The 25,250-nt window shown below is 37.2% G+C and overlaps 1 protein-coding gene across 1 annotated transcript in view; it reads right to left on the bottom strand.

Moving 5' to 3' along the window:
- Nucleotides 1-1,048: 1,048 nt before the first annotated feature.
- The window catches only part of LOC139938651 (myb-binding protein 1A-like protein), a 28,859-nt gene continuing 4,657 nt past the window's right edge, over nucleotides 1,049-25,250 (bottom strand). Inside the window, exons 5-35 of the mRNA XM_071934257.1 lie at nucleotides 24,606-24,716; nucleotides 24,286-24,408; nucleotides 23,707-23,799; nucleotides 22,422-22,530; nucleotides 21,439-21,620; nucleotides 20,818-20,961; nucleotides 20,375-20,448; nucleotides 20,048-20,099; nucleotides 18,885-19,007; nucleotides 17,199-17,375; nucleotides 16,720-16,770; nucleotides 15,625-15,786; nucleotides 15,140-15,206; nucleotides 14,055-14,197; nucleotides 13,603-13,657; nucleotides 12,644-12,786; nucleotides 11,929-12,060; nucleotides 11,057-11,205; nucleotides 10,718-10,775; nucleotides 9,607-9,723; nucleotides 8,986-9,061; nucleotides 8,389-8,438; nucleotides 8,119-8,241; nucleotides 7,786-7,856; nucleotides 6,803-6,854; nucleotides 6,456-6,524; nucleotides 5,710-5,760; nucleotides 5,229-5,285; nucleotides 4,566-4,676; nucleotides 3,884-4,002; nucleotides 1,049-3,183 (exon numbers count right to left, since the gene is read on the bottom strand). Coding sequence (XP_071790358.1) covers nucleotides 3,093-3,183; nucleotides 3,884-4,002; nucleotides 4,566-4,676; nucleotides 5,229-5,285; nucleotides 5,710-5,760; nucleotides 6,456-6,524; nucleotides 6,803-6,854; nucleotides 7,786-7,856; nucleotides 8,119-8,241; nucleotides 8,389-8,438; nucleotides 8,986-9,061; nucleotides 9,607-9,723; nucleotides 10,718-10,775; nucleotides 11,057-11,205; nucleotides 11,929-12,060; nucleotides 12,644-12,786; nucleotides 13,603-13,657; nucleotides 14,055-14,197; nucleotides 15,140-15,206; nucleotides 15,625-15,786; nucleotides 16,720-16,770; nucleotides 17,199-17,375; nucleotides 18,885-19,007; nucleotides 20,048-20,099; nucleotides 20,375-20,448; nucleotides 20,818-20,961; nucleotides 21,439-21,620; nucleotides 22,422-22,530; nucleotides 23,707-23,799; nucleotides 24,286-24,408; nucleotides 24,606-24,716 — 3,135 coding nt within the window. The 3' untranslated portion in view covers nucleotides 1,049-3,092. The remainder of the gene's footprint in view (nucleotides 3,184-3,883; nucleotides 4,003-4,565; nucleotides 4,677-5,228; nucleotides 5,286-5,709; nucleotides 5,761-6,455; nucleotides 6,525-6,802; nucleotides 6,855-7,785; nucleotides 7,857-8,118; nucleotides 8,242-8,388; nucleotides 8,439-8,985; nucleotides 9,062-9,606; nucleotides 9,724-10,717; nucleotides 10,776-11,056; nucleotides 11,206-11,928; nucleotides 12,061-12,643; nucleotides 12,787-13,602; nucleotides 13,658-14,054; nucleotides 14,198-15,139; nucleotides 15,207-15,624; nucleotides 15,787-16,719; nucleotides 16,771-17,198; nucleotides 17,376-18,884; nucleotides 19,008-20,047; nucleotides 20,100-20,374; nucleotides 20,449-20,817; nucleotides 20,962-21,438; nucleotides 21,621-22,421; nucleotides 22,531-23,706; nucleotides 23,800-24,285; nucleotides 24,409-24,605; nucleotides 24,717-25,250) is intronic.

Here is a 25,250-nt window from a genome sequence, read left to right as displayed (position 1 = left end):
TACAAAGTAAAGCAACAAGGGTGTTTTATTCTCTTGCAAATTCAATGATCAATTGAGCCCAAATGTTCACAGATTTGTTATAATTACGTATTATACTGGGATACACCAAGCTAATTGAGAATACTAGTCTTTGGCATTAGGTGCCTTTTTGTTCCTCCAACTCTATAGCTCTGAAACCAAACCACATTTTAGAATCAGCAATAAGAGCTGCAAGGTGGTTTTACACAATTTTTGGATTGATTTTCGCGACGGTTTAGATTTCAGTTAAATTCACTGGTTTCCGCTGAATGGACGATCGGTGATTTTTCTTTTTTTCGGAGTGTCGTCACTTTTGAGTATCTGAGATGATCGATGGCGGTATCCAAACTGACGGCTTTGGCTACGAGCTACGACTGTTGCTTAGGACGTCATACACTTCAACACATGATGTCACAGAAATCGAGCAGTAGCCATAGCTAGCTGTAGCCGCCAATTCGGATAAACGACCTGTCTTTAAAAACATTATCCAGCTCATTTGGGGCCGACTAATGATGCGCTGGGTAGACAACATCCAATAATGAGTGTGATATCAACGAATACAAAGCAGCAGCGCTGGAAAAACAGGCTGTATTGGGAGCAATGCCAGAGGGTTACAACATCTGAGGAGACTGTGGGCAAATGCCTTTGTACTAGAGATAGAGGAAGCTATTAAAAAGAGAAGAAAAAAAGACAGTGCTTCCCTATGTGTTGGTCTAACAATGGTACTTTGTATACCCCAAGCGATCCTTGCCAGTGAAATGGTGGAACTGGCGTCACTTGTCATCCTGTATTTTAATGTAAACTTGGTTTGTGGTATCCCCACGTGACTGTGTCTACTCTACTTCGTTTTGTAACTATTCAAGCAATAAAATGCCTCCCCCACACACCTATTTTGCTTATACAAAAAACAATTAAATTCACGATATTGTATTACAATACATTTTTTTCAAACCGTCTCTTTGTCTTTCTTTTGTAACAGAATTGGAATTAAACAAATGAAATAAATACACAAAGATTCTTACTTGTCTTGATTTTAATCATTCATGATTAATTTTTACAACATTGTGTGCAATTTATTGATTATATTACATGGCTGTCAAAATCTTAACATGAGAAATGTTTTCACAGTCCAAACATGATAGCAGCATTCATGGAAATATTAATGGGTGAAAATGATAATATTACATGGTACGAAAATGGTCCTAAAGGTCAAAGTATGTCAGTCAGAAGAAGCTAAAACGTAGAACAGTTCAAACCATACAGTGACCAAGTGGAAATAAATTCCAAAAACAAGTTTACGAATTCATGTCTTCAAGTAAATGCCACCATCAAAAAGCATATAACTTGATTGCATAAAATGTGCAGAAAGCATTAAATTGTTGAGAATTGTACAACCTGGATTTGCATGAATTTAAATATCAAACCAGGATTATCCCCAGTGGCTTCTTAGAAACTACAGCCCCAAAACATGGAAATTTAAGTTTCATACAAACATAAAAATAAACGATATACAAATGTTTATTTTCTAGTCTGCCTGATTGATTATGTTAAAACACAATAAAAAGTAAAATATAGATTTATTAAAAATTAAAATGAAAACAATCAAACAGTTTTGGGTTTTATTCCTTTTTAAAATCACAGGTGATGTAAAACTATTTGATGCTGAATATGTGGCCTGGTATACCCCCCCCCCCCAATTGTGTCTTCAATGTGTTCTGGGAATCTCAGGAATTTGTTAGAGGGTACTTCGGAACAAAAAGAGAAGATTGTGTTAAAGTATTTATTTATTTTTCCTTTTTTTTTGGGGGGGGGGAGTGGTAGACACCCTTTGCCAATTTTACAAAGAGCTAAGATTGATTTTAACTTCAAATCAATCTTGAATTCAAAGTAAAGTGTGATGTCACAATGGTGATTACTGACAACTCATCTTAAGATGAATCTAAGTGCTTTGTGAAATCGACCCCATGTCCAAAAAAACTCACGTCCATTCACTGTGGATGCAATGCTTAAAATATTCTGCCCTCTGCCACATATCGGGCAAGGTATACGTAAAATGTCCAAATGGTCTGATGCACAAACTTCCCGTCATTTTTGCTGTGGATTAAAGGCTGTATTTATTGAACCCGATACTGACCCAATCCAATAGAAGAAAATGGTTCATTTTCATTTAATTTAATCTGGTTGTGAGGCCTAGTAGGACTCTCAGAAAAGCAAACTTGATCACTATACAAAGAACCCAATGGAGAGAAGACAAGGAAGTTTCCTTTTAAGATGTGGGCAGGAAAACCCCCCAAAGAATTATTCAAGGGAATTGCAGCAGCCAGGTAGGGACTGAAAACCAATCCCTGTAGTAACCCCAGCAAAAATTATTCTGGGTGAAATACCCGAGTCCAAGCAACACCAGTAACAGGTGCACTGATTGTGAAACAATGCAGGGGTGGATTTCACAAAGAGTTAGGACTAGTGTTATCTCGATTTAGGACTAGTTACTCGTCCTAACTTAGGACTATCCATGCAATTTGTAAATCTCCTAGGTTAGGACTAGTCCTAACTCTTTGTGAAATCGACCCCTGTACACATAAAACCTGGCATAATTACATGGAAACTACAGCATGGCAGCCATCTTAGCAGCACTGACCTATGTTTCCCAAAGATGCAGAATAGCTTTAAACCTGTGCATAGTGGGTGTATAAAGGCCGGTTTATAGTCGGTCGCGCAATGGTCGCGCAATGGAAACCTTGCGCGCAATCCTAAGACTGAGGCCTAAAAACCGTGTCTTTTTATGATCGCTCGACCATCGCGTGACCGACTATAACGCGGACTTAATCAGGTAGGGTTTGCAGTAGCACTTTATGTACATCTCTTATGATAAGTGTTGGTTCTAAAAAGAACCGGTGGTTAACAACTCCTTATTATCTTTTCAGAAACAAGACAAATCAAAAGAGATTTACACATGGTGCTACCGTAAACCTCACCTAGTTTGTTCCATTGTTGACTTCTTGTAACCACTAAGGGGTATGGGTCCTAAATTGACAAATATAGGATTTTTTGATTAATTAAAGTATTAGATTCTTCTAGTTGTGAATGGATTTTGCTCGCTTGCTCTGTTTGTTCCTCTTGCTTTTCCTTTTGTGTTTCTTGCCTGTAACTTTAGCATCAGTGGGTCTGCAAGGAGAGATAAAATGGATAAGTACTTGAGAAAGTGATGAATAACAATAGTAATAGTAATAACAGACATCTGTATTGTGCAATACCTATATGAATACACTCTACTGAGCAAAAAACATAAATGGGTATTTAACTTGGATTTAAACACATATAGTGAAGAAGACTGGCTCATACAAGGAGGGAGATTGTACCATAGTTTTGGAGCAGCATACACAAATGCCCAATCACCTAGGGTAGCCCTTGATTTCCTTTATGGGTAAGACAAGAATGTTTGGTCTTGCGAACTACTGAGACGGTAAGTTTTTTGAGAGAATGATTTCATGGTTATACGCTCCAGAGTGTACTTTGGTGCTAAACCAAGATCATGGCTTTCAAAGTTATAACGTGAACTTTAAATGATATCCTTTGAAAATATATCTAGAAAGAGATTTTGTTTTTGAAAGCTGAACGTGTTTTTAAAGAAACATGAGAAAATAGAATTAGCTGCTGCAAACAACTTACCAACCAAATGGACCGAGAGTATAAGTGCAAAAAATAGTTAATGGCCTGACGTTTCGACCCTAGCAGAGTCTTTCTCAAAGGCTAAATGACAACACAACAAACATGAACAGGTAACTAAGTGAAACCATCTTAACATTTAATAGTTAACTAATGATATAAATATAATGCCTAATACACCACCCTAGGCCATGCTTACCTGTTAGCAAAGGATTTAAGGACACTTCTGACTGTCGAGGTAAGCTCCCCTGATCGACTCACTTCAACCTTCTTCTGCAATTCCTCAAGTACCGAAGTCATCTTAGAGAAGTCTGGTAACTGTACTCCGTCAATAGTAAAGTGTTACAATCAGTTTCTAACATTTAACAGGCTTGATCGAATTTAAAATATCAAACAATAAACCTCAAGGGAAACTGACTAGGTAAATTTTTGTTTAATGACTTTGGGTTAAACAAAGAAAAAAATGAAAAGAACGGGAGTTGAACACATGATCTCCAAATTAAGGTGTTGGCTCTACCAACTGAGCACTTTGTCACGATGTTGGCGGTCTCCCTATTTTCCTTTTTTCAACCCAAATCATAATTGAAATGACAGTCTCTGACTATTTGGCCTTAATGACTGGTGTCCTGTTTATTTCTGCTTAGTAGACAATTTTAAAGAATTTGTTATGCTTAAGCAGCTCTTTCAAATTGGGCCCTGGGCTAAAAATGGGTCATGTTGGTGGTTCACATAACCCCTTACAATCCAAACTAATTAAAGTCGGTCAAAATGCTAAAATTAGACACAAGGAATTTAAAGAATAAAGCCTGACTTGAAAACTCATTGAAGTAGTTTTGTTGTAAGTTCTCTGAGCTCCATGATCCACCTAGTGGTTTGCGTACCTTATCAATTGAGTGACATGCCATGGCGTACTCTCTCTGAAGAATAAAGATCTGAAGAAGAAACTTTGGTTTGATGACTTGACCCTCATCTACCAGTGCACTCTGTAACAACTACAAGAGATTAATAAAAAGATATCTGAATTAGGTCCCAAACAAATAACTCAATTGATAAAAACATAATTAAGACATAATGATGTGAAATTATCAATCATCTTTAAGGTATGCTGTCCTTTGAAAAAAAAAAATCATTTTACATTCCACCCAACCACGAAAAAATAATAAATAAAATAACAATTACAAATAAATTGTACACAAATAAAGATTGAAACCAAATTTTAACACGTTTTAAAAGATCCCCTAAACAATGGATTACAAACTATTAACAACAGTAATTCTTATTGTTATATAATTAACATCTATGCCAACTTTCTGATGTATGTTTTGTCGGGTCAGTGCAAAAATAGCACTTACATTACACAAGAGTTTAAAATTGTCTAAATATGTAGCATCTCGTCTTTAATAGCCTGGATAACATGACGAGATATGACATTCTTGCCCGGAGCACTTTTGTGCGAGATACAATCGTTTTACTAACCTGTGACATGACGCTTTTGCATTGATTCAGCAATTATTACAAGAGAAAGAAAGGAAAATAAGATCTACCTGTAGAGTTTCCTCTGTGAGTTTCTTGCTGGTTCTCGACCAATGCGGTGTTTCACTCTATTGATGGAAAGGATAAACAATGTTATCAAAGAACATAATAAACTAGTATTACTTTTAGGACACAGATATTAATTGATGTAAGTGCATCATCAAAGAATACAATGAGATTGGATGGATGTGAAAATTGCTTGCGGCTCTGTATTCTAGACCCAGCACCTTTCAGATGTTACAATGAAATAAGGTTTACAGACTCCACATCTTTAGAAATACAAAACTAGATATTCGGACACACACTGGGACTACTACTTTCTCCGACACACTGGGACTACTTCTTTCTCCGACACACTGGGACTACTTCTTTCTCCATTTGGTGACTGCTTTACTTCTTCCTTAATGAAAATTTGAAAGGCTCAAGGAGATTTGAAGAAAATCCTGAATCAGGAAAACTGCTGAGAAATGACACGCCTAGCTGATAACTTACTTGTACAGGTCTGCTTGACATGAGTACAGCTAGTAACCGACAGGCTTGAGTCTGAAACAAAAAGGAAATATTATGTATGTTATCTTCCCCCATTGAACATAATAATCTCATGATATTTTATGGTGTGTTGTGGCTGAGCAGTCTAGTGCGTTTGACTCATTGGAGGCAAAGTCATTGGAGTTTGGGTTCCAATCCCAGACATGAAACATTTGTCCTAAAGGCAGTGTACACTATTGGTATAAAACCTTACTTGGTAACAAGTAATGAAGAGAGGTTGATGGTATAAAACATTGTGAGAAACAGCTCCCTCTGAAGTGACGTAGTTTTCGAGAAAGAAGTAATTTTCCATGAATTTGATTTCGAGACCTCAGAATTAAAATTTGAGGTCTCGAAATCAAGCATTTGAAACCACACAACTCGTTTGACAAGGGTGTATTTTTCTTTCTTTATTATCTTGCAACTTCGACGACCAATTGAGCTCAAATTTTCACAGGTTTGTAATTTAATGCATATGCTGAGATACACCAAGTGAAAAGGCTGGTCTTTGACAATTGCCAATAGCGTCCAGTGTCTTTAGAGCAAGACACTTAACCATCTTTAATTCTCATCATCCAGGAATAAATGGGTAGATGTGAGGATAGAGTTTGTGGAATGAAAAGAAAGTTTTTAATATATCTTTAAAATGACTTCAGCATCTAAAATGGAAGACAACAAACTCATGTAATAGAGTATGATATTTAACTCACCTTTCTGTAAAGCTGGCAACCGGTAGTCATATACTTAACAAGGTCCTCAGCGAAGTACCATGCAAGATTCTGTTTTTTTTTGCCAAACATGAAAAAATGCAATGGTCAGAAAGTTACAAATTAGCTGTTTGAATGTGTTTATCAGTCTAAAGAACCATTTACATTAATATAAATGCGTTACTTAGGAGGTTTTATTCCTCGTAAAGAATTGTTCTTTGTTAAACCCAAAATCATATGATAAAATTGTTTGAACTGTTGAGTCATCCAAAGAGAAGAGATCAACAAGTCTAGTAGGCTAGTTATTGATAATGTTAATGGCAAACCCTGAGAGGCTGTTTTCTACTTACTGGAAACCTCTCTATCAGCTCAGAAAAGAGAAGAGGATGAAGACATGTTCCCCTGATGAAGAAAAGGATTCAATTGAGAATATTATTTTATTGGATGCAGAAGTAATTTTCATTCAAAGGGTTGAAAACACAATGTCCACAGATTTACATCAAACTCACATAGTTTGAAGATAATGATGGTAGAAAGCTTCCCGTAGAATATATAACTTTTGTCTCTAAAGACAAAAATTATTCTAGCATGTAAAACATATTTTCGTGACATTGTTATACTCATTTCTCAACTGCAGCACCTCAGGTAGTAATATTTTAAGTAATCTTTCTACTATCATTATCTTCAAACGCTGTAAGTTTAATATAAATTGGTGGACATTGTGTTTTGTGTTTAAAAAAGTACCTAAATCTTTTAATAAAGTGTGGCATAGAGGTGGTAGGCTAGATACAACTATGCCAACCAAAATTGTTTGACCCACGTCTGACCTCAGTGCGTTCAAGTAGCTTTGGAGTCATTGTTGTAGCTCACCTACGTCAGACCCAATACCTACTCATGGAACAGGGCAACTTGAGTCCCACGCCATGATGAGAAAATGTCCTCCATAACCACCAATTCTTCAGTACTTCAGCGAGACACTTTATGAAGTTTGACACATATTTTCACCCTATAACAGTGATACTGTTACAGTTTTATCAACTTAAGACCGATCTTAGCACTTGGGGGAGTAAAAGTATGATTACTAGTACATGAAAAAAGCAGATGAGCAGTCAGTACGAGTGCAAAATTTCAGGTTAACTCAAGACTAATCTCAGCCTCTTGTGAAAAAAGGGACCAGTACTAGTACATGATAAAAAAGTACTTGAGCGAGAACCAGTAATTCAACTCTGGTTTACTCAAATTAGCCAGATGTGAGCCTAGGTGCTTGGCTTACAACAATAATTATACAGAAAAGAATGATTTCTTAAGACTGAGAGAGAAATATGTAACTCACCTGTGAGTCATGAAGTCTTCCAATGCACTGGAGTAGAGTTTGCCTATCCTCTCAATATCCAACATATTCGACTATGAAGACAACAACAAAAATACAAATTTTCAGATCTTTCACATTATGAAAAGCCCCCAAATAGATACATGCTTTAACATATAAGAATGACCATCTCAAAAATGAAATTTCAATCGTGTGAAGTGAACTTGACATCACAGCCCTGTTTCCGTAGTGAATGTTTTGCATTCGTAGGAAGTATGAAGAGTGGAGGGGATCAAGGAATAAATTCTGAATCATCAAAGACAGGAGAGGTAATATAAGAGTAGAAGATTTAAATACCTCAGGTGCAGCAGCAGCAACAATCTTGCCTGAGACGCTTTGTCTTTTCTCTTCAGCTCTCTGATGTCTTGTCTTCACTGGAGATGGGTCTGCCATCTCGACGTTTCCTCTCAACACGCGAATCTAAAATAGGAAATGATATAAATCATCTAACTCCCCAGATGTGACCTTCATGCATCTAAAGTTACTTTGAAATTTATTTGTTCTTCAGGTGCCAATAAACATGACTATAAAATTATTACACAACTTAAACTATTGGTGAATAATTACCAGAAAAAGGCAGCCCGCTGATGCAAGGGAAACAGTCATCAAAGATGTTGCTGAAAGTAAAAGAAATTTTGTTTTAGTAGTTATTCTAAAGTGTAGGTTATTTGAGTGGCTATTGCTGTGGCTATTGACTGCAGAAGACTGTATTTGTACTCATTGTTTCAGTGCAACAAGGTCACTCATCAGTATTGCAAAAGGTCATACCATACACATTTATAAATAAACAATTTGCTCTTTGTAAGGTCGTATCTCAGTCCATTGCTTTTGGGAGAATTTTAAACAAAGAAGCACTGCCCAAAATTCAAACAAACTCAGGGTTTTTTTAATTTACAAGTCGGCCAAGCTAACTGCTGATTTCACAATGTCTAAAATAAGTATCGTCTTCTCGCTACCAAATCAAAGGTTCTTGATTTGCAATTTATAATCATAGCCGTCAAACTAGTGTTCGTATGAGAGAGATTGGCTGTTGCCAGCTTGATGTTTATATCCCCTTGTGGTTGCTTAGGGCCTTTGCCTTACTCCCTTGATGGGAAGATCATCTCAACAAACAAACAAATAATCAAACAAACAAACAAACTTTTCTAATGGTGAAAGAGTTACCTTTCTTGGCAATTTGCATAATTTCCTCAATGGTTTCATGCAGTGACTCTCTTTCTTCTGTTATATTGTGTGGATACTGAAAAATATAGAGGGGAACAAATAAACAGAGTCACAAAATGAAATATGTCATCATTAAGTTCAATTTGGATGGTTTCATTACCAACAAGATTAAAAGATGAAATACAATAAATAAATCAGGGGTGAGATTTGATGAATCTGAACATTCCTGAACAGTGGATTGTTGGTCTGGGTTCCCCCTTAACAACCAATAATCATAGAGATGTTACAATTCAGGAGGTTTACATATCACTTTCAATATCAACAGAAATACAACACTACTGCATTGGACACCATGTGAACTATTTAGAATCAATAAATTTTTAAAACTACAAAATCAATTAATATTGATTGAAAATAAATAAATACTAATTGAAAAACAATAAATATTGATTGAAAAATCAACAAATATAGATTGAAAATAAATAACCATTGTTGGAAAACCAATAAATCTTCCTTTTAAATTCTCACTAAATATTTGGTAGCATCCCGGTCAGTTTAATTTAAACATGAAAATCAATCTAGTATGTAAAGTTGACATTATGATGTTTTGTTCAAGCATACCTTTTTGACTCTGCAGAGTTTGTTGCGATAGATACTAACTGCCTTCTCAGATAGAACTTGCTGGTCTTTGTGAACTGACGCTACCTGAGCGACCACTAACAACGGATGCACTAATTTCTGTGGACATAAATAATCAATTGGGTCAAGTATTGGACAAGTATTGGACAACAGCGTTGATCAAGATAAGAATTCCAAATAGTCAATCCAGTGTCACTATTGTGCAGCTTCCTCGATGGAAAGACATAAAATATCACACACAAAGACTGGTTGCTACCAACCGGTTAAAATCCCTTCATAAAAAATAGCTGTCAAATGAAAAATAAAGATCATACCGTCAAACAGTTTTCAGAATAAGAAAGAGGACTCTTAATTAAGGACATGATTGTTCCAGTTTTCCCATGGCAGTGCCAGATGGAAACAAGCCATTGTAGTAAAGTTATTTGGACCTAGTACATGTAGGCGCATTTTTTTGACTACCACCTCTATTTCCACAAAATTTCATCAGACCGTTTAACTGTTAGAATTATTGCAGGGAAAACCCACACAGCACCCAATCCACAAAGTTAGGGCTGTGAGGCAGAGCTTGCAGAGCTGCGTAGTTTGCACAATTTGCATTGGAAATACAGGTCTTAAAGCCATTGGATACTTTCCGTAAACAGTAATGTCCAAGGCCCACACTTCGTGTATCACAACTTCTATATAAAATAACAAAACTGTGAAAATTTAGGTTCAATCGGTCATCGGAGTCGGGGGAAAAAGGGAAAACCCACCCGTGTTTCCGCACAGTAAGCCGTGTCATGACATGTGTTTAAAATAAATCCGTAATAAATATATCATTCTTGATATCGAGAATTGATATTGTTTTAATGTTTTCTCAAAAAGTAAAGCATTTCATGGAATAGTATTTCAAGAGAAATCTTTCACCATTACCTTCTGTAAACCCTGTAAGTTATTTGTAAATCTGTGAAATTTTAATTTTTGTCTGTACCGAAAGTGTGCAATGGCTTTAAATACCACAGAGATTTGGTCAGGGTCTTGGTGTGGCCAATCAAACAACTCTTGTAGAAAGAAAAAGATTTTCCATTGGAATTCTGAGCTTCTTGATACGTACCAGTATGAGAGGATTCAACTGCTGCCGTTTGATGAAGATATCCAACAAATCAAGGACCCTAAAAAGCAAAAGAAAAATAGTCAGTAAAGAAGGAATGAGATCTTGAATCAATTGGGGCTTTTTTCAATGATAGAGAAAGCCTTGACTCAATCTTTCCAAAATTTGATTTGCTTCGATAAAACCTTCTACATGTCACAAACCTTCTCTCATCAGACCGTGCAGTTTTCTTTATTGAGTTATTTGTATGTGACCTAAACCTAAAGCAAATTTTGGTGAGGCATTAATCGGTACACACCATTTTTTTCAATTGTGACATCAAAAATATATATGAGTACATACCTGAGTTTGAAATGAAGCAGTATTGTATTAGCCTCTTTCTTTCCTTTCCTTCTGTCGGCCATCTTGGCTTTAAAGAGACTGGTCAGCGCAGTGTCCAGCTTGATCATCGTTTCATCATCAAAGTCACTGGCAACATCATCACTGTCATCCTGAGTCAAGTATTACATCAAAACAACGTTACTCACCAAGTCTCGTTCTGAACCTTGAAAGGTAATCAGTTTATTACCTCACACTCTTTTGTATTCCCAGTTGCAATATATCAGGGATTAGAGTGGCTGTCTTGACAAAAGTCTGAAAATGGGATCCAAATCTTAGGAGGAAACATTCTAACGATGACCATGACTTATTCAATTTGGAGAAATATACAACATTCTTTTTTTACTAAGCAGACTTTAAAAAGTCAAAGACTTTGAAAAGTTTGAGTTCAGATGAAGGTCTAACATTTCTCACCCCTGATATATGGATTGAAGGCACTGACAACTAACGAGCAACTGCTCAAGAATCAATTTATTGAGAATGTAGCACTACTGCTGTATTTTTTTGCAAGTGAATTGAACAGACACACCATCTAATAAATCAATCAACAATAGCAGAGATTCAACCTAAAGAATACCTGACAGTTCCTATCCTCATAATTCTAATTTCAAAATTACATTTCACAACTCTCGGCAGGGTAGTTCTATGTTATCATACCATGGCCCTTTTCGAAACCACGGCTTTGGCTTTGAATTCGGCTTCAGGCTCTGTCCCCGACGCAAAGTACGTACCGTTGTCAAAACCCCCGAAACAATCGAAATGGGCCTATGTTCGAGGTAAAACGTTGGATATTTCTACCACCACAAATCAGACTTTGTTGTTTATTTGACACTGACCTCATTAGCAGCAGCGTCACCGAGAGCAGCTTGAATATCAGCTCTGAAGAAATCATCCACTTCATCATCGTCTTCATCCTCATCATCTTCACTGTCTTCATTCTCACTGTCTGAGTCTCCATCAGTCTTCTTCTGTTAAGAGAACCATTTAGTGAGTTATCGTTAATAAATAACTTGGACAATTTCCAGACTCCTTTGACCCCGGTGAGGGCGCTTAACGGACCATTCTTTTACAAAGTCAATGGTCTCAAAGTATCAGTAATGTGATTAATGCATCAAAGAGACGGGAGTCATCGAAAGCTAAAATATGGCCCCTGAACATGTCTGGAAGTATCGACAAGAGAAAAGTCACAAAATTTTAGCAATTTATTTCCGTTAAAAAGGTATTTATTAATGGGAATAACAGAGCGAGGACCCGGCTTGGTTTGCTAACAGCGTCCAGCCACCAACCCGGTCTCTACCACACAGTGAAGACCGGGTCCTCCCACTGCTATTCCCTAATTAATTGCTATTGTACACTTGGCCCTCCTCATTGGGCAGTCCCTCTGAAGTAAAACTTCCTGTGTAGCCCCATATGGCATTGATACCATTTGACCATGAGGTTAAAAAATTCTACATTTCTTCCTACTTTTATGAGGACTCTATCTATTAGAAAATGAAGGCGTGACAAACTGAACTTTACTCTGTAGCCCATCTTGAAGGACTATTAGCATACCTTTGCATGATTTCCATTGCCATTTGGAAGGCTTTTCTTTTTCTCTTCTTCAGCATCTGAATCCTCATCTTCATCATCATTATCTTCTTCATCTTCTTCCTCTTCTTCTTCAATCATCTCGAGATCTCCTTCATCTTCATCATCTAAGAAAGAAAGTTCAAGACACAAGAAGCTAGTTTAGTAAACGAGAAGACCTCTTCCGTGATGTCATTGAAATGCAAGCACTGGTAAACGTGTTAAAGCCATTGGACCCTTTCGGTTCAGAAAAAAAAATAAAAGTTCACAGATTTACAAATAACTTACAGGGTTTACAGAAGGCAATGGTGAAAGACTTCTCTTGAAATATTTTTCCATGAAATGCTTTACTTTTTGAGAAAACAGCAAAACAATATAAATTCTCGTTAACGAGAATTACGGATTTATTTTAAACACAATGTCATGACACGGCGAAACGCGCGGAAACAAGGGTGGGTTTTCCCGTTGTTTTCTCCCGACTCCGATGACCGATTGAGCCTAAATTTTCACAGGTTTGTTATTTGATATAGAAGTTGTGGTACACAAAGTGTGGGCCTTGGACAACACTGTTTACCGAAAGGGTCCAATGGCTTTAACATTTTTGAGAGTTTGACTTGCGACCAAAGAAGGGCTGTCCAAAACCAAGTACTACAGTTTTAATCCACAATGGTTTGTTTCGTCTAGCCACTTCAACAAAGTAATCTGTTAAGGGCTTCACTGTTACTCGATCCATGTTATGAGCAAATAACAGCGGCAACCATTTCAACTATTCCTGATGACGACTACAGCACACTAGTCAATACGTTGAGAATAATGGACCGGCTCTTTTCAGAGCCAAGTCAACCTAGTAGATAGTCAGCCAAGTAAATATTTCTTAACTTTGCAGTGAAAGAAACTGTTTTTAATGAACTATTTAAAAACAACCATCTCCAGAGTAAACTAACCTGACTGCGTGATCTCTATGTTATCATCCTCCTCACTCTGCGTTGGGTCCAGAATCTGAAAAAAATCAATGTTTGAGAATTAAAAAACACACAAATTCTTGGGAAATGGGGAAAATAATTAGAATCATAATTGAAACACTTTAAATTGTGCACTTTATATAACAATGATCAAAAGAGAATAAGACATTTAAAAATGCAAAGAGTGGTTGAAAAGACTTAGCACCAGGCAAGTGTCCAAACCAAAGAACTCTGGAAAGATTTGAGTATACTCTGCTTGATAGACATTGGTGTGTAAGGGTTAAAACAAACCATATTCTTTATACCTGATACAAAAATAACATCTATCAAACCACAGTACGCGGAAACATCTGGAAAAACAGTGCATAGTAATTCTTTGCAGAACAGAATCTTGTTTTACTTTCTGTGTGATATGAATCAAGCTTTAGACTCACATTCAGCAGTAGTTGTAATGCTTCTGGTGTCATCTGAGGGCAGATCATCTTGAAGACACCATCTACCACTGTACGTAGGAGATGAGAAGGCTTGGAGAGGAGACTAAGTAAGATTTCTGTTACGACCTCAACCCACTCTGGTTCTATACACAGGAAACAAATAAGGAGTAGGCAATCAAGGTTAGAACATTGGGCCCCATGTAATTCAGACAATTAAGCTCCGCCCCATTGCGTATTGACCGATCACAACGCAACGAAGGTCCGACAAATAAAGTCCAACATGCGCGCGACAGAGTTGTGCAGAAAGGCTTTTGGGAGGCTCACGTGTTCTTGCTCATACGTGCGTCGTGGGAGGAGCGTAATGGATCGGTCTACTGAACCTTGGACCAACTTCATGGCTCTGCCAGGCACACTATTTGGTCCTTGGAGAAAGTAGAAGTAGGAACATTGTATGTGGTACAAGAGCTGAACTACATGTCCACATGTGATAGACTTTTCAGGGATCCTTAGTAAAAAAAAGTGTTTGGATTTTTCCAAGGAATACAACCCCCCCCCCCCACCCCGTATAACATACTCAATTAAGAAGAATATCATGCCTGGGCTCTGCTTGCAAAATGTGGAATTTCAGCGCTTATGGTAGCGGAAAAAAGTGCATAACTTTCCATGTAACAAACGTTTACGTAATACAATAAACAGTTTTTCATAATTTAAGTTGAGTTGAATATGTTTTCAACCTCAAAAATTCATATGGTAAAGGAAATAAAACCTGTGCAAATCCTTTTTCATCCAGTACAAAATAAATCTAATATAAAAAATAACCACAACAAAAGTTATCAAAGAATTTCCAGGTACTGTGAATTATAAAGAGTCAAAGCAAGGTTCTCACTTCCTGCAAATACTTCATAAGAAGCCAATTTGACGTCACAAATTTACTATGAACAAATTGCAAGAGAGTTGAGCTGTGCCATACTCCTGCAAAACATTCACAGTGAAACAGAGCTGTGACGTCAAGTTCACTTCGCACGAAGCAGTCGCAGGAAATATCAATTGAGGGGTGTTTGCTTGTGAGGACTTTTTGGTCATACCTTCCGTGTCAATTTTCTTGGCTGATTTTCGTCTGTTGAGAGCTCTGTCATAGCAGCCATGAAGATCCTGAATAAATATAAAAGATAATCAATCGAATCATAAATTTTAAAGGTGTCATATTAAAAACTAGAAAGTAAGATTATTTCATATAAGAAAGGTTTACACAAAATCTGGAAAAAAAAAAGAAGAAAAAAGAAAAGAAAAAAAAATGCTATTCCCGGCCAATTTCCTACATTGGAGTAGTAAATAACCAGCACAGTTCTTTTCAGAACTGAGAAGTCTCCCAAATTCCAAAATCTACTTCGCGGTAGTAGAATATACAGCAAGACAAGTTTTCAAAAGAACGTAATCTACCCAGCAAATAGATACAGACATGGTGTTACTGCAAACCAAATACACATTGATACTTCACCATGCAATGCCTCAAACCTATAAAATAATAAGAAGAACTCAACGGAGTCCACAGGTAAACAATAAAGCTTACATCTAGAATTTCAACAGCTTGCTGTGTTTCGCTGAACATCTGCAAGCCAACATGAAGGAAGAGAAGTTGGAAGGCAGGTACAGCCGACGCACTCTTATCAGGTTTCATCTTCTTTCGGAGTTTCTCTACCACGGCCAGCATCAGATTCCAGGCTTCCGCAGCCTGCATCAAGTAAGAGAAAATACCAGATACAATCATTAGTGACTTACAAATAAAAATTGAGTGCCAAGTTTTGTATTACCATTGACAAATGGTCAATGTTTTGTAATGGATTTTGTGCCTGCTCAGATAAATGCTAATTTCAGTTTTGACAATTGAAACAAGCAGCGGTGATTGGGGGGGGGGGGGGGTGGGGGGAGGTACTAGGTTTATTGCTGATCTTTATTGTAGTTTTTCAAACAGACATAATTATTTGTCTGGAAGATCGGCGCTGGTATGAACTTTATAATTACCAAGCTTTTTCAGCTTTCAAATTAAAACAAATCAATTCTCTTTTAATCACCAATCATTCACTTTAATCCACATTAATTTAGATCCCTAGAAAGAGGGGCTTTAATCTCAAATTCAGTTTTGTAATCCACTCCAACAAAAGGAGTCCTCATTAAATTCAGTCTCTAGCCTCACATTAAAATGGTAAAAAAAAGTAATTTATCTGATATTATTTTATAGCCAAATTTAAACGTGACAGCATCGGACAGCAAAAACAAACGGGTGTGTAAAATACATAGAACAATTTGTTGTGAAAGTCCAAAGCTCAAATTCAATGCCATTTTGATTAAATATCATCAAAATACAGGAAAGACCTAAATCATCCGTACACAAATGTACGGACTATATGTTTGCAAGATGATGTAATAAAATGTTCTTGGATTTTGGCAAAAACTGCACCTGAAGAGTATCAAACAGTGTCATTTTACACCGTTGTAATCCAAGGTTAGCGACATCTAACTATTTTATATTTTCAAAAAGACTTTGTCAAAAAATGAGAGCATCACAAACTGAATTTTACCCTCTTTTAAGGGATACATGACTTGAACTTGAAAGAAGAACAGATGTTTTTAAAATAAAAGTACAGAAAGCATTTATTTTACAAACCTCCCCGTTAAACTCAACAGCACATTCCACCTTGGGAGATACCAGAAGTTCCTGCAAAACACAATGATGGAAAATTCATTCATAGCAATATTAAAAGCTGTTAAAAAAGGTCTTCCTATGCGCGTCATGTTTTCTTAAAGATAAGTTGTAATCACCGATGCGCAAGTGGAATACAGAAAAATGAATTGCTTCTGGGTCCCACATCCATTGAGGCTGAAGACCAAGTTGGTCGTTATGGGACGCAGAAGTGTTATATTTGCCTGTATTTCAGGAGCGCATCTGTGATAACGACTTTATCTTTATTGAACACTGTATATCCTTTAGCCTAAAATAGCGCAATACAAAGGGTGTGACACGGGCATTGCATTGTTATGAAATTGGGCCCAGTCTGCTACAGTAAGCACTGATTCTTCACTTGTGATAAGCAGTGAAAATGAACGTGTGTCCTTCCTAGCTTCCAGCTGTTTCCCTAAGCCTACCTGAGCATATTTAACGATGACATAAACCCAGAGCTCTCCTTGCTGTCCAGCGTTGCTTCCCTCAGCTTCCTCCGTCCTGGTTGATAAGTTACAAACCACACCCAATGCATTGTAGAAATGTTGAGATATCTGTTGCCTGAGAGAATCACTAACAGGTTCGCTCAGTACCGTCTTGCACTGTAATTAAAGGAAAGGTATACATTGAGAATCAATCTTAAAATGAATGGCAATAAAAACTGACTTGGTTAGAGATACAGACAGCAGCCCGGGTTGGCATCAAACAATAAATAAAAGACAAACCAACAAGATGGGGTTTCAAATTATTCGTAATCTGTGATTCCAAAACGGGATACACATCTGATTTTATCATATATGCTGGCAAAAGCGAACATCGCACTGACCATGGACTGACATATGATATTGTGATGCAGCTAATGGGGCCATACTTAGGGAAAGGGTACAAGCTATTCCTCGATAATTTTTATACCAGTCCAGTTCTGATTCGTGATTTATACATCCTTAACACTTAAGCATATGGGACAGTTAGAGAAAACTGCAGAGGTTTCTCCAAATCACAAGAGAATCAAATCCCAACAAATCCCAAACGAGGAACGATTTGTTGGATAAGGGATGGTGAACTTCTCTACATGAAGTGGAAGGACACACGAGAGGTGACAATGTTGTCTTCAATTCACTCTGCGTGTGGCAACGACACTGTCAAGAGAAGGACCAAAAATCAAGAAATGGGAGCGTTTGAAAAAGTTGACATTCCGATCCCTCCAGCCGTGAAGGATTATAATCAATGGATGGGTGGTGTGGATCTTTCAGACCAGCTCATCCATTACGTCCTCCACAAAACAAAAAAATTGTACAAAACGCTCTTCTTTCACTTTGTCGACATTGCTGCAGTCAATTCTTATATAATGCACAAGGGTATAAACAGCGCCCTCAGGTTGCCAGCCTTGTCTCAGAAAAACTTCCGCAAGCAGCTCGTCTACGACCTCGTTGGTGACGAACTGATGCCGCAACCCGGTGAAGACCCACCTAGTCCAACTTCTGCTCATTACCCTAAAGAAATTCAACTGGCAGAAGACATGTCCAAACGTGCATCACTTGGGCGTAGGAACTGTCAACAATGCTATAACTTGCACAAGAAGGTACACAAAACTCCATGAAAGTGTGCCTCCTGTAACATCACTGTGCATCATTCCAACTAGGAACTGTTTCAAAATGTGGCATGAACTTAACTGATAACTCTCCATGTACATAGGCTAACATTTCAAACATGATCACTTTCAATCTGATGAAAACTACATAGTGTGCCTTGTTTACATCCTTTTTCGTTACAGTTTATTTTCTTTTTACTGGTAAATACGCTGTACATGCTAAGTTAATGTTCGTCTTACCAAGACAATTGTTTTTCTTAATGACATTGTTTTACTCATTTCTCATAAACTACAGCGCCTCAGCAAGTAATATTTTAAGGCTTTCTACCATCATTATTTTCAAATCATGCCAGTTCAATGTTAATCTGTGGACATTGTGTTTTGTGTCCCACAAAAAGTTCCCCAACCCTATAATTTTAATAGCGTACTGTCATATTTTCACCCTTTTACCTCAGCTATGTTTGCATTTGAAGGTTTAAAATTTTTGTTTGCGAGTTTCTAAGAAAGACTTGATACTTACACCAGGGACTGTTTGTGTGCTTTTCTTGACTGTGAAGAAGGCATGTAGGAAGAGAAACTGGAAGCATTCACTTAGCCAATCTGTCTGCCGCTGTAGTTGAGGATTCCTCACCAAGGATAACACCTGTTAAATGGATTACAATTAATTACTTAACAAAGATTACTTTTACTTTTGTACAACTTTGTTTTTAGCTATACTGGGCTTTGTATTTATCACTAATATTAATTTTTGTTTTAAACCATACACCGACGTGTGTTAGCACTGTATACTCAGTACTTTAGTCCTGTGAAAAATATCACAAACATTACTAAAATAAAAATCATATTCTTTATCCCAATGCAAATTTAACATCTATTTTATCACTAATGTTTCACTTTGTTGTTTTACTAAAACATAGCCATGTTATCCTGATAGATAAAAGGAGTGGAGCACTTAAAGACTATTTACATAAAAAAACAACACTAGCACCAAAGTCTCATGCAGTTTTTTAAATTTATTTAGTTAGTCTTTAAGTGCTTCCACTACCTTCCTTGCTTTTTCGTATTAGTAAATCTATATTTTTATTAGTCCAAGCTAAATAGGTTATTTTTTATAGATTATTTTTGTAACAACAACTGGTATTTTGGGGGGATCTTTTTAAAAGCTTGGTACTGTTTTAACTTCATATATGTATATGGCTATTTGTCTCTGTTTATAGGGTTACACTGTGCGTCTTTTTGAATCCCAATGATCCAGTCAACAGAAACCCAATAGTCTCGGCCATGGAAACCAGTAAAGTAAAGTGGATGTATCTCTATTCACAGAATGACTTAAAGACACTGGACACTATTGGTAATTGTCAAAGACCAGTCTTTTCACTTGGTGTATCTCAACATATGCACAAAATAATAAACCTGTGAAAATTTGAGCTCAACTGGTCGTCGAAGTTGCAAGATTATAATAAAAGAAAAAAACACCATTGTCACACAAAGTTGTGCGCTTTCAGATGCTTGATTTCGAGACCTCAAAATCATTACTACATTACTTAAGAGGGAGCCGTTTCTCACAATGTTTTATACTATCAACAGCTCTCCATTACTCGTTACCAAGTAAGTTTTTATGATAACAATTATTTTGAGTAATTTCCAATAATGTTCACTGCCTTTTAAAGAAAACATTCTTACCTGCATTGCTACCCACTGTCTTCCAATGTCAATATCAGGCGTCTCATCGTTTCTTTAATAAATAAGAAAAGTATCAACCATGAAGTAAACATATCTGATAAACATTTCCACTTTACATATTATGAATTAATAATGACAATATTTTTATACGGAATATTATCTAGTGACATTCAAAGTCCAATCTGCCAATAGTTTCAAAACTGTGATCCCACCATGCAAGGTTAATTGATGTGACTTCAATTTTAAAATGCATTTTGCAAGAAAATAGTTTACAATTGCTTAAAATACTTGGAACGCAACTATAATTAAAATGTTTATAAATCTTACCCAATATTTGCAGCTCCTGTAATGAACAGCTGTTTTAACCATTTGATATATAACTTGACTGCGTCTGAGTTGAACTGTAAATTAATCAAAAGAATGTCAATGTTAAACAGTTTCTAAAAATATTTTTGTTGGCAATTTGCAAGCCGATACACTGTATGGTACTCATTCTTTCAATTCGCTTTACCTGAGGCTTTATCTGAATTACAACTAGTCAACATGTTTCCTTTAAATTGTTGCTTTACTGATATATCATACCCCATACATTGCTTTGTAATTTTGACATAAAGGTGCATTATTGTTTATTGTATTGTGACAGTTGAAATAAACATTACTGAGCTGAACTGAATTTTTGCTTTTTCATTCAATCTTTTTGCAGCACCATTTGAGTGAAAGTTTGAATTTCTTGGTATTTGCCACAATGTCTTTGTCCAGTTAATACTTACATTACTAATCACAGAGTACACTGTTCTACTCTTTGTGATCTCATCAAAGTTAAAATGGCCGGGAGTTTGAAGTAAACTTTGTGCCACGGCTAGCTGGGTGTGTGGGTCCTCCAAGCTCTGCACAATGGTACCCAATGTTCCACTCTGGGGGGTTAAAGGTCAAAGAAGGAATAATCAGTCTTGTTTTCTAATAATAATAATAACAGTAATAATAATAATTTATTGATTTATATTGTGCCCAATCCACAATAATCAACAATAACTAATTTCACAATAGGATATGGATTAAAAAACTAAAACCTGGAAACCACAAATTAAGCACAAATAAATAGGTAAAAATTGGTTTTAATTGTACAGCGCTGTGTGATGTCTGTGACATGGAAGACGTTTTTCAAATAATAAATATTATTATTATCAAGAAGTGAGTCCAAATAAGAGTGCATTTGCATGAAACAAAAGAGATGTTCTTCATTGTGATTTACCAAATGCTTTGTTTTGGTGAAGACCCATTATCGTGAAATTTGCTCACCAAATAAATACCAACTAGTACAAATGCTAGTTCAATTGCATTGTACTTTCTGAAATGTTACAGTTTATGCTTTAAAGGGTCTAGGCACTTACTAGTTTGACTGCAGCGGCGTATAACCCAGCCTGTCTGTTGGCCAGGCTACTGATGTAACGTTTCAGCAAGTTTTTGGAGAAAACCACCCGTACTTCATCTGTGTCGCAACTGGGGAGAACGATTTCCACCAAGCGGAATGCCAGGAAGACGCATTCATCTTGCGTGCTGCTACACAAGTACTCTGAAATGTAGACAATTTAGAGTTTAAGTGAGCAGGGATGAGAACCATTGCTGACAGAAAATTCTGAAACCAGGATTTAACTTTGAGGCGTGTGTTAACATGATGGTATTTCCAACTACTGTTAACCCCTTGGGTTTGGATTTCACACCCAACACAAGAGAAGTTGATCAAAGAGCAGGAGTTATTTCTATGTGGACAAAATAACAGCTGATTTTCTTCACGAGGCCGTCTTGAAAAGTCTGAATTCAGAGATGAGGTCAAGGTACTGGGATAACTGTTGCATCTGGAAAGCTAAGCAGGCTTGAAATTTCATCTTTGAGAGGGCAACACCATTTTGCAAGGGGCAGTGGAAAATCTTAAAAGTCTATAAGAAACATTTGAAGGGGCACCAAGGCCAAGACTAGGGCAATAGAAACAATGGCCTTCATGTAATTCTAGGCATAGCTAAGGGCATAATATAGGCTCTTGCTGGAGTTCGCACAAGGACCATTTGTTGATTAGCGGCTAGGATTTTCTGGAACTCATGCTTAAAAACATGACTTAAGTACCAGGCAACATCGACAGCTAGTTGACAAATAGTCAGTGTGAACTTGGCCTTGGTCTTTGTATGCTTATTTATTTTTTAATGATCTTCCCATCAAGGCAACTCAGCAAACTCCAACAAGGGGATATAAGTGCTAAGCTGACAACAACCAATCTCTCTCATACAAACATTGGTTTATCGTCTATAATTATGAACTGAACGAAACCAAGAAATTGTGATTCAGTAACTAGACGATAATACTTTATCTAGTAACTCACCATCAACGACTTTCTTCCAGAAGAGGGAAAGTTCCTTTCTTTCTGTTACCCATGAGAGTAGTATTTCACAAACAGCGTGTGGGTTAGGATGGGAGGCGGCAGTAGAGTCCTGTCATAGTAATAATAATATAATAATAATAACTGGATTTATATAGCGTCAAACTACCAAAGGATTGCAAGGCTCTTTAGGAGAAAAGAAAAACCAAATGATGGTGACAACCCGCTACAGATTGGAGAGGTGTGTCTTGAGACCATTTTGAAGGACAGAACAGTCTGAGTTTTTTTTTAAATGGGGACAGGAAGATCGATTCTTTGGCGAGAGCCAGCCTAATAATGACATTGAAGTTAAACAATTCAAAAACTGGCCTCGCTTCACTGGGGGCTAGTTTAATGGTTAAGACACCTGGGCCCGATTTCATGGCTCTGCTTACCGTGAACAAAGAATTGATGCTTATGGAAGCAGGGAATTCTGTGCTTACGTCAAGCATGTTTCACATGTTAGAAGGGAATGTTTGCTTGTGAGCATGCAGAGTCCCTGTTACTAAGCTTTCTTCACTTACATAGATAGTACAGAAGCTCATCAAGTGGAGAATGGTGATCGCATGCACAGAATTTGACAGAAAATATTGAAATAATGGCATTTTGAAAAATTGTCACTAGGAAGGAGAAGAGTCCTCTCCTCCTTAAATCATCCAGAGCACTTCCGTCTTAAAAAATGGTATACTTCCGTTCTCTCTCCAACAGACCCAATTCACCTAACGTCAACATATGATCAATCTTAGTTGTGCCATTTCGTCAGAAACACTGTGTTACTGCGTAGTGCGCATTTTAAGCAATGAGCATGCAGTTAGAAGTGCATCGTATCTTTACAAGTGCATCGTATCTTTACTCGCATTTTGATGAGCAGACCATGGCCAGACAGTAACAAGGTGTGGTGTCAATGCATGAGGGTAAAGACTTCACCTTTTTGTTGAGTATTTAATACACCGTATAGAATAACCCCCTTTGTTGCTATGAAAGTCGCCAACTTGTAGGGCAAACTGTATGCGCGTCTAAACGCGTACATCAATGAAGCACGCAAACTGTATGCGCATCAAACGCGTACATCAATGAAGCACGCAGCGGTCCCAGTTTGATTTCTATGGCACACGTACGCATACCCTCACGGACACCATGTTGTAGGGCAGGTATTTAAATGGTGACGTCATATTAAATGCGGTCTATAAAATAGGAAAAAATATTGTTATCATTTACAAACACCTAAATGAAAAGTTACAATACTCACTGCAACAATTCTCGCAATGTGGTGATAATTGGTAACATCCAGTAAGTCAGCGTGGCCCCAGTGTTTCTGCATAAATTTGTCCTCTATGATTTTCTGTCAAATAGAAAAATCAGGAGACATTGGTAAATACTTATCAATACAACAATATATTTATTTAGTTCAGCCATCTTAGAACAGACATCAAAATTTCGCGCAAATTCAAACATATTTAGGACCACATTGGTCCCACATATGTTGCTTTAAGGAGTGAAGGAAACAAAAACGTGCACATTAACAGGCCCCAATGTTGGATACCACTTGAAACGTGCACAATCTAACAGGATCTGCGATGGTAACTTGGTGTTTGTAGTTGTACTGTTGGCAAGCTGCTTCTAAGCCTGTATGCTAGCTAAAAAGCATTGTGTAGCATATACAGTGATATTACACACTAGTGAAAAGTAAAAATCTAATAATATCAATGGTGATGTTTTAGTTGTCTTCACAATTACTGCTGTTTGCTCACACATTTTGAATAACATGGACAGTTTTGATTTAGTTTGTTTGTATATCAAAGTCTGTATGAATGATTATTCTACTCACAGGAAAGCGTCGTTTACTGGTGACTAATAGGGCTAGGGTGTAGGGGCTGCAGGAACCCCACCCTTGTTTAAGCTCTGACTTTAAGGTCGGCCAGATGTCCTCTTCAAACACTTCAGTCGTGCTCTGTAACAAAACAAAAAACAAACAAACAAAACAAACTATTTATTTCTTGAAAAAGAATATGACTAGCATTAAAAAGAAAAAGAAAAAGAAAAAGAAAAAAAAAACACTAAAAAAACCAAAAACAATATTTGGGTTACGTTTATCAAATTCAAGCGAGGCCATGCAATGGACAATTACAGGGAGAACAATTGACTTACTCTCGCAATGAGATCAGTGACAGCTCGGAAACAGATGTCTTCAAGGAAACCTTTCTGTACTCCAAGATTCTGAAGTTGTTTGATCACCTCAGCTGAGAAACGCCCATCCTCCTGTGAAACAAAACAATAATAATAATAATACACAGTTCTCATATCACATCTGAGGGCATCTCAATACCCTCACTATTATGTCTATGAAAAATACGAAGCGATGTAGCACCATGTAAACAAGGTTTACAGGGTCCTGTACGCAATCTGCAACCAACCAAGTCCTACATGTCATTTCATTCAGTCGATGCGGAGCATCGGATGATGGCCCTCCAAACACGTTGGTCCTCCATTGCTGTACGCAGCTGATCACCAAACACTGGAGCTTGAGTCCAGTGTGCTTGATCACTCAGCCACAACAAACCAAAGAAAGTTATATGAATGAAGCTGAGATTGGTGAAAAGTGTTAACAATAACTGCAATTTTTTTTTCTTTTCCAAAACTGAGACTAGAAGTTGAAATAGTCTGGTCTTTTGGAGAATTGCAATAGCACACAGGAGACATGACAGAGAGAGACTAAGAATGTGCCTGAAACAGCGACCTAGGCTGCAGCTACGGCTAGATTGGCACGGCTGCCTATTGCAGCTACGGCTAGAT

Source organism: Asterias amurensis, chromosome 6 (assembly GCF_032118995.1).
Source record: "Asterias amurensis chromosome 6, ASM3211899v1".
Classification (NCBI taxonomy): Eukaryota; Metazoa; Echinodermata; class Asteroidea; order Forcipulatida; family Asteriidae; genus Asterias; species Asterias amurensis.
Note: the sequence above shows the minus strand (reverse complement) of the source record. Positions and strands in the feature narration are given on the sequence as shown.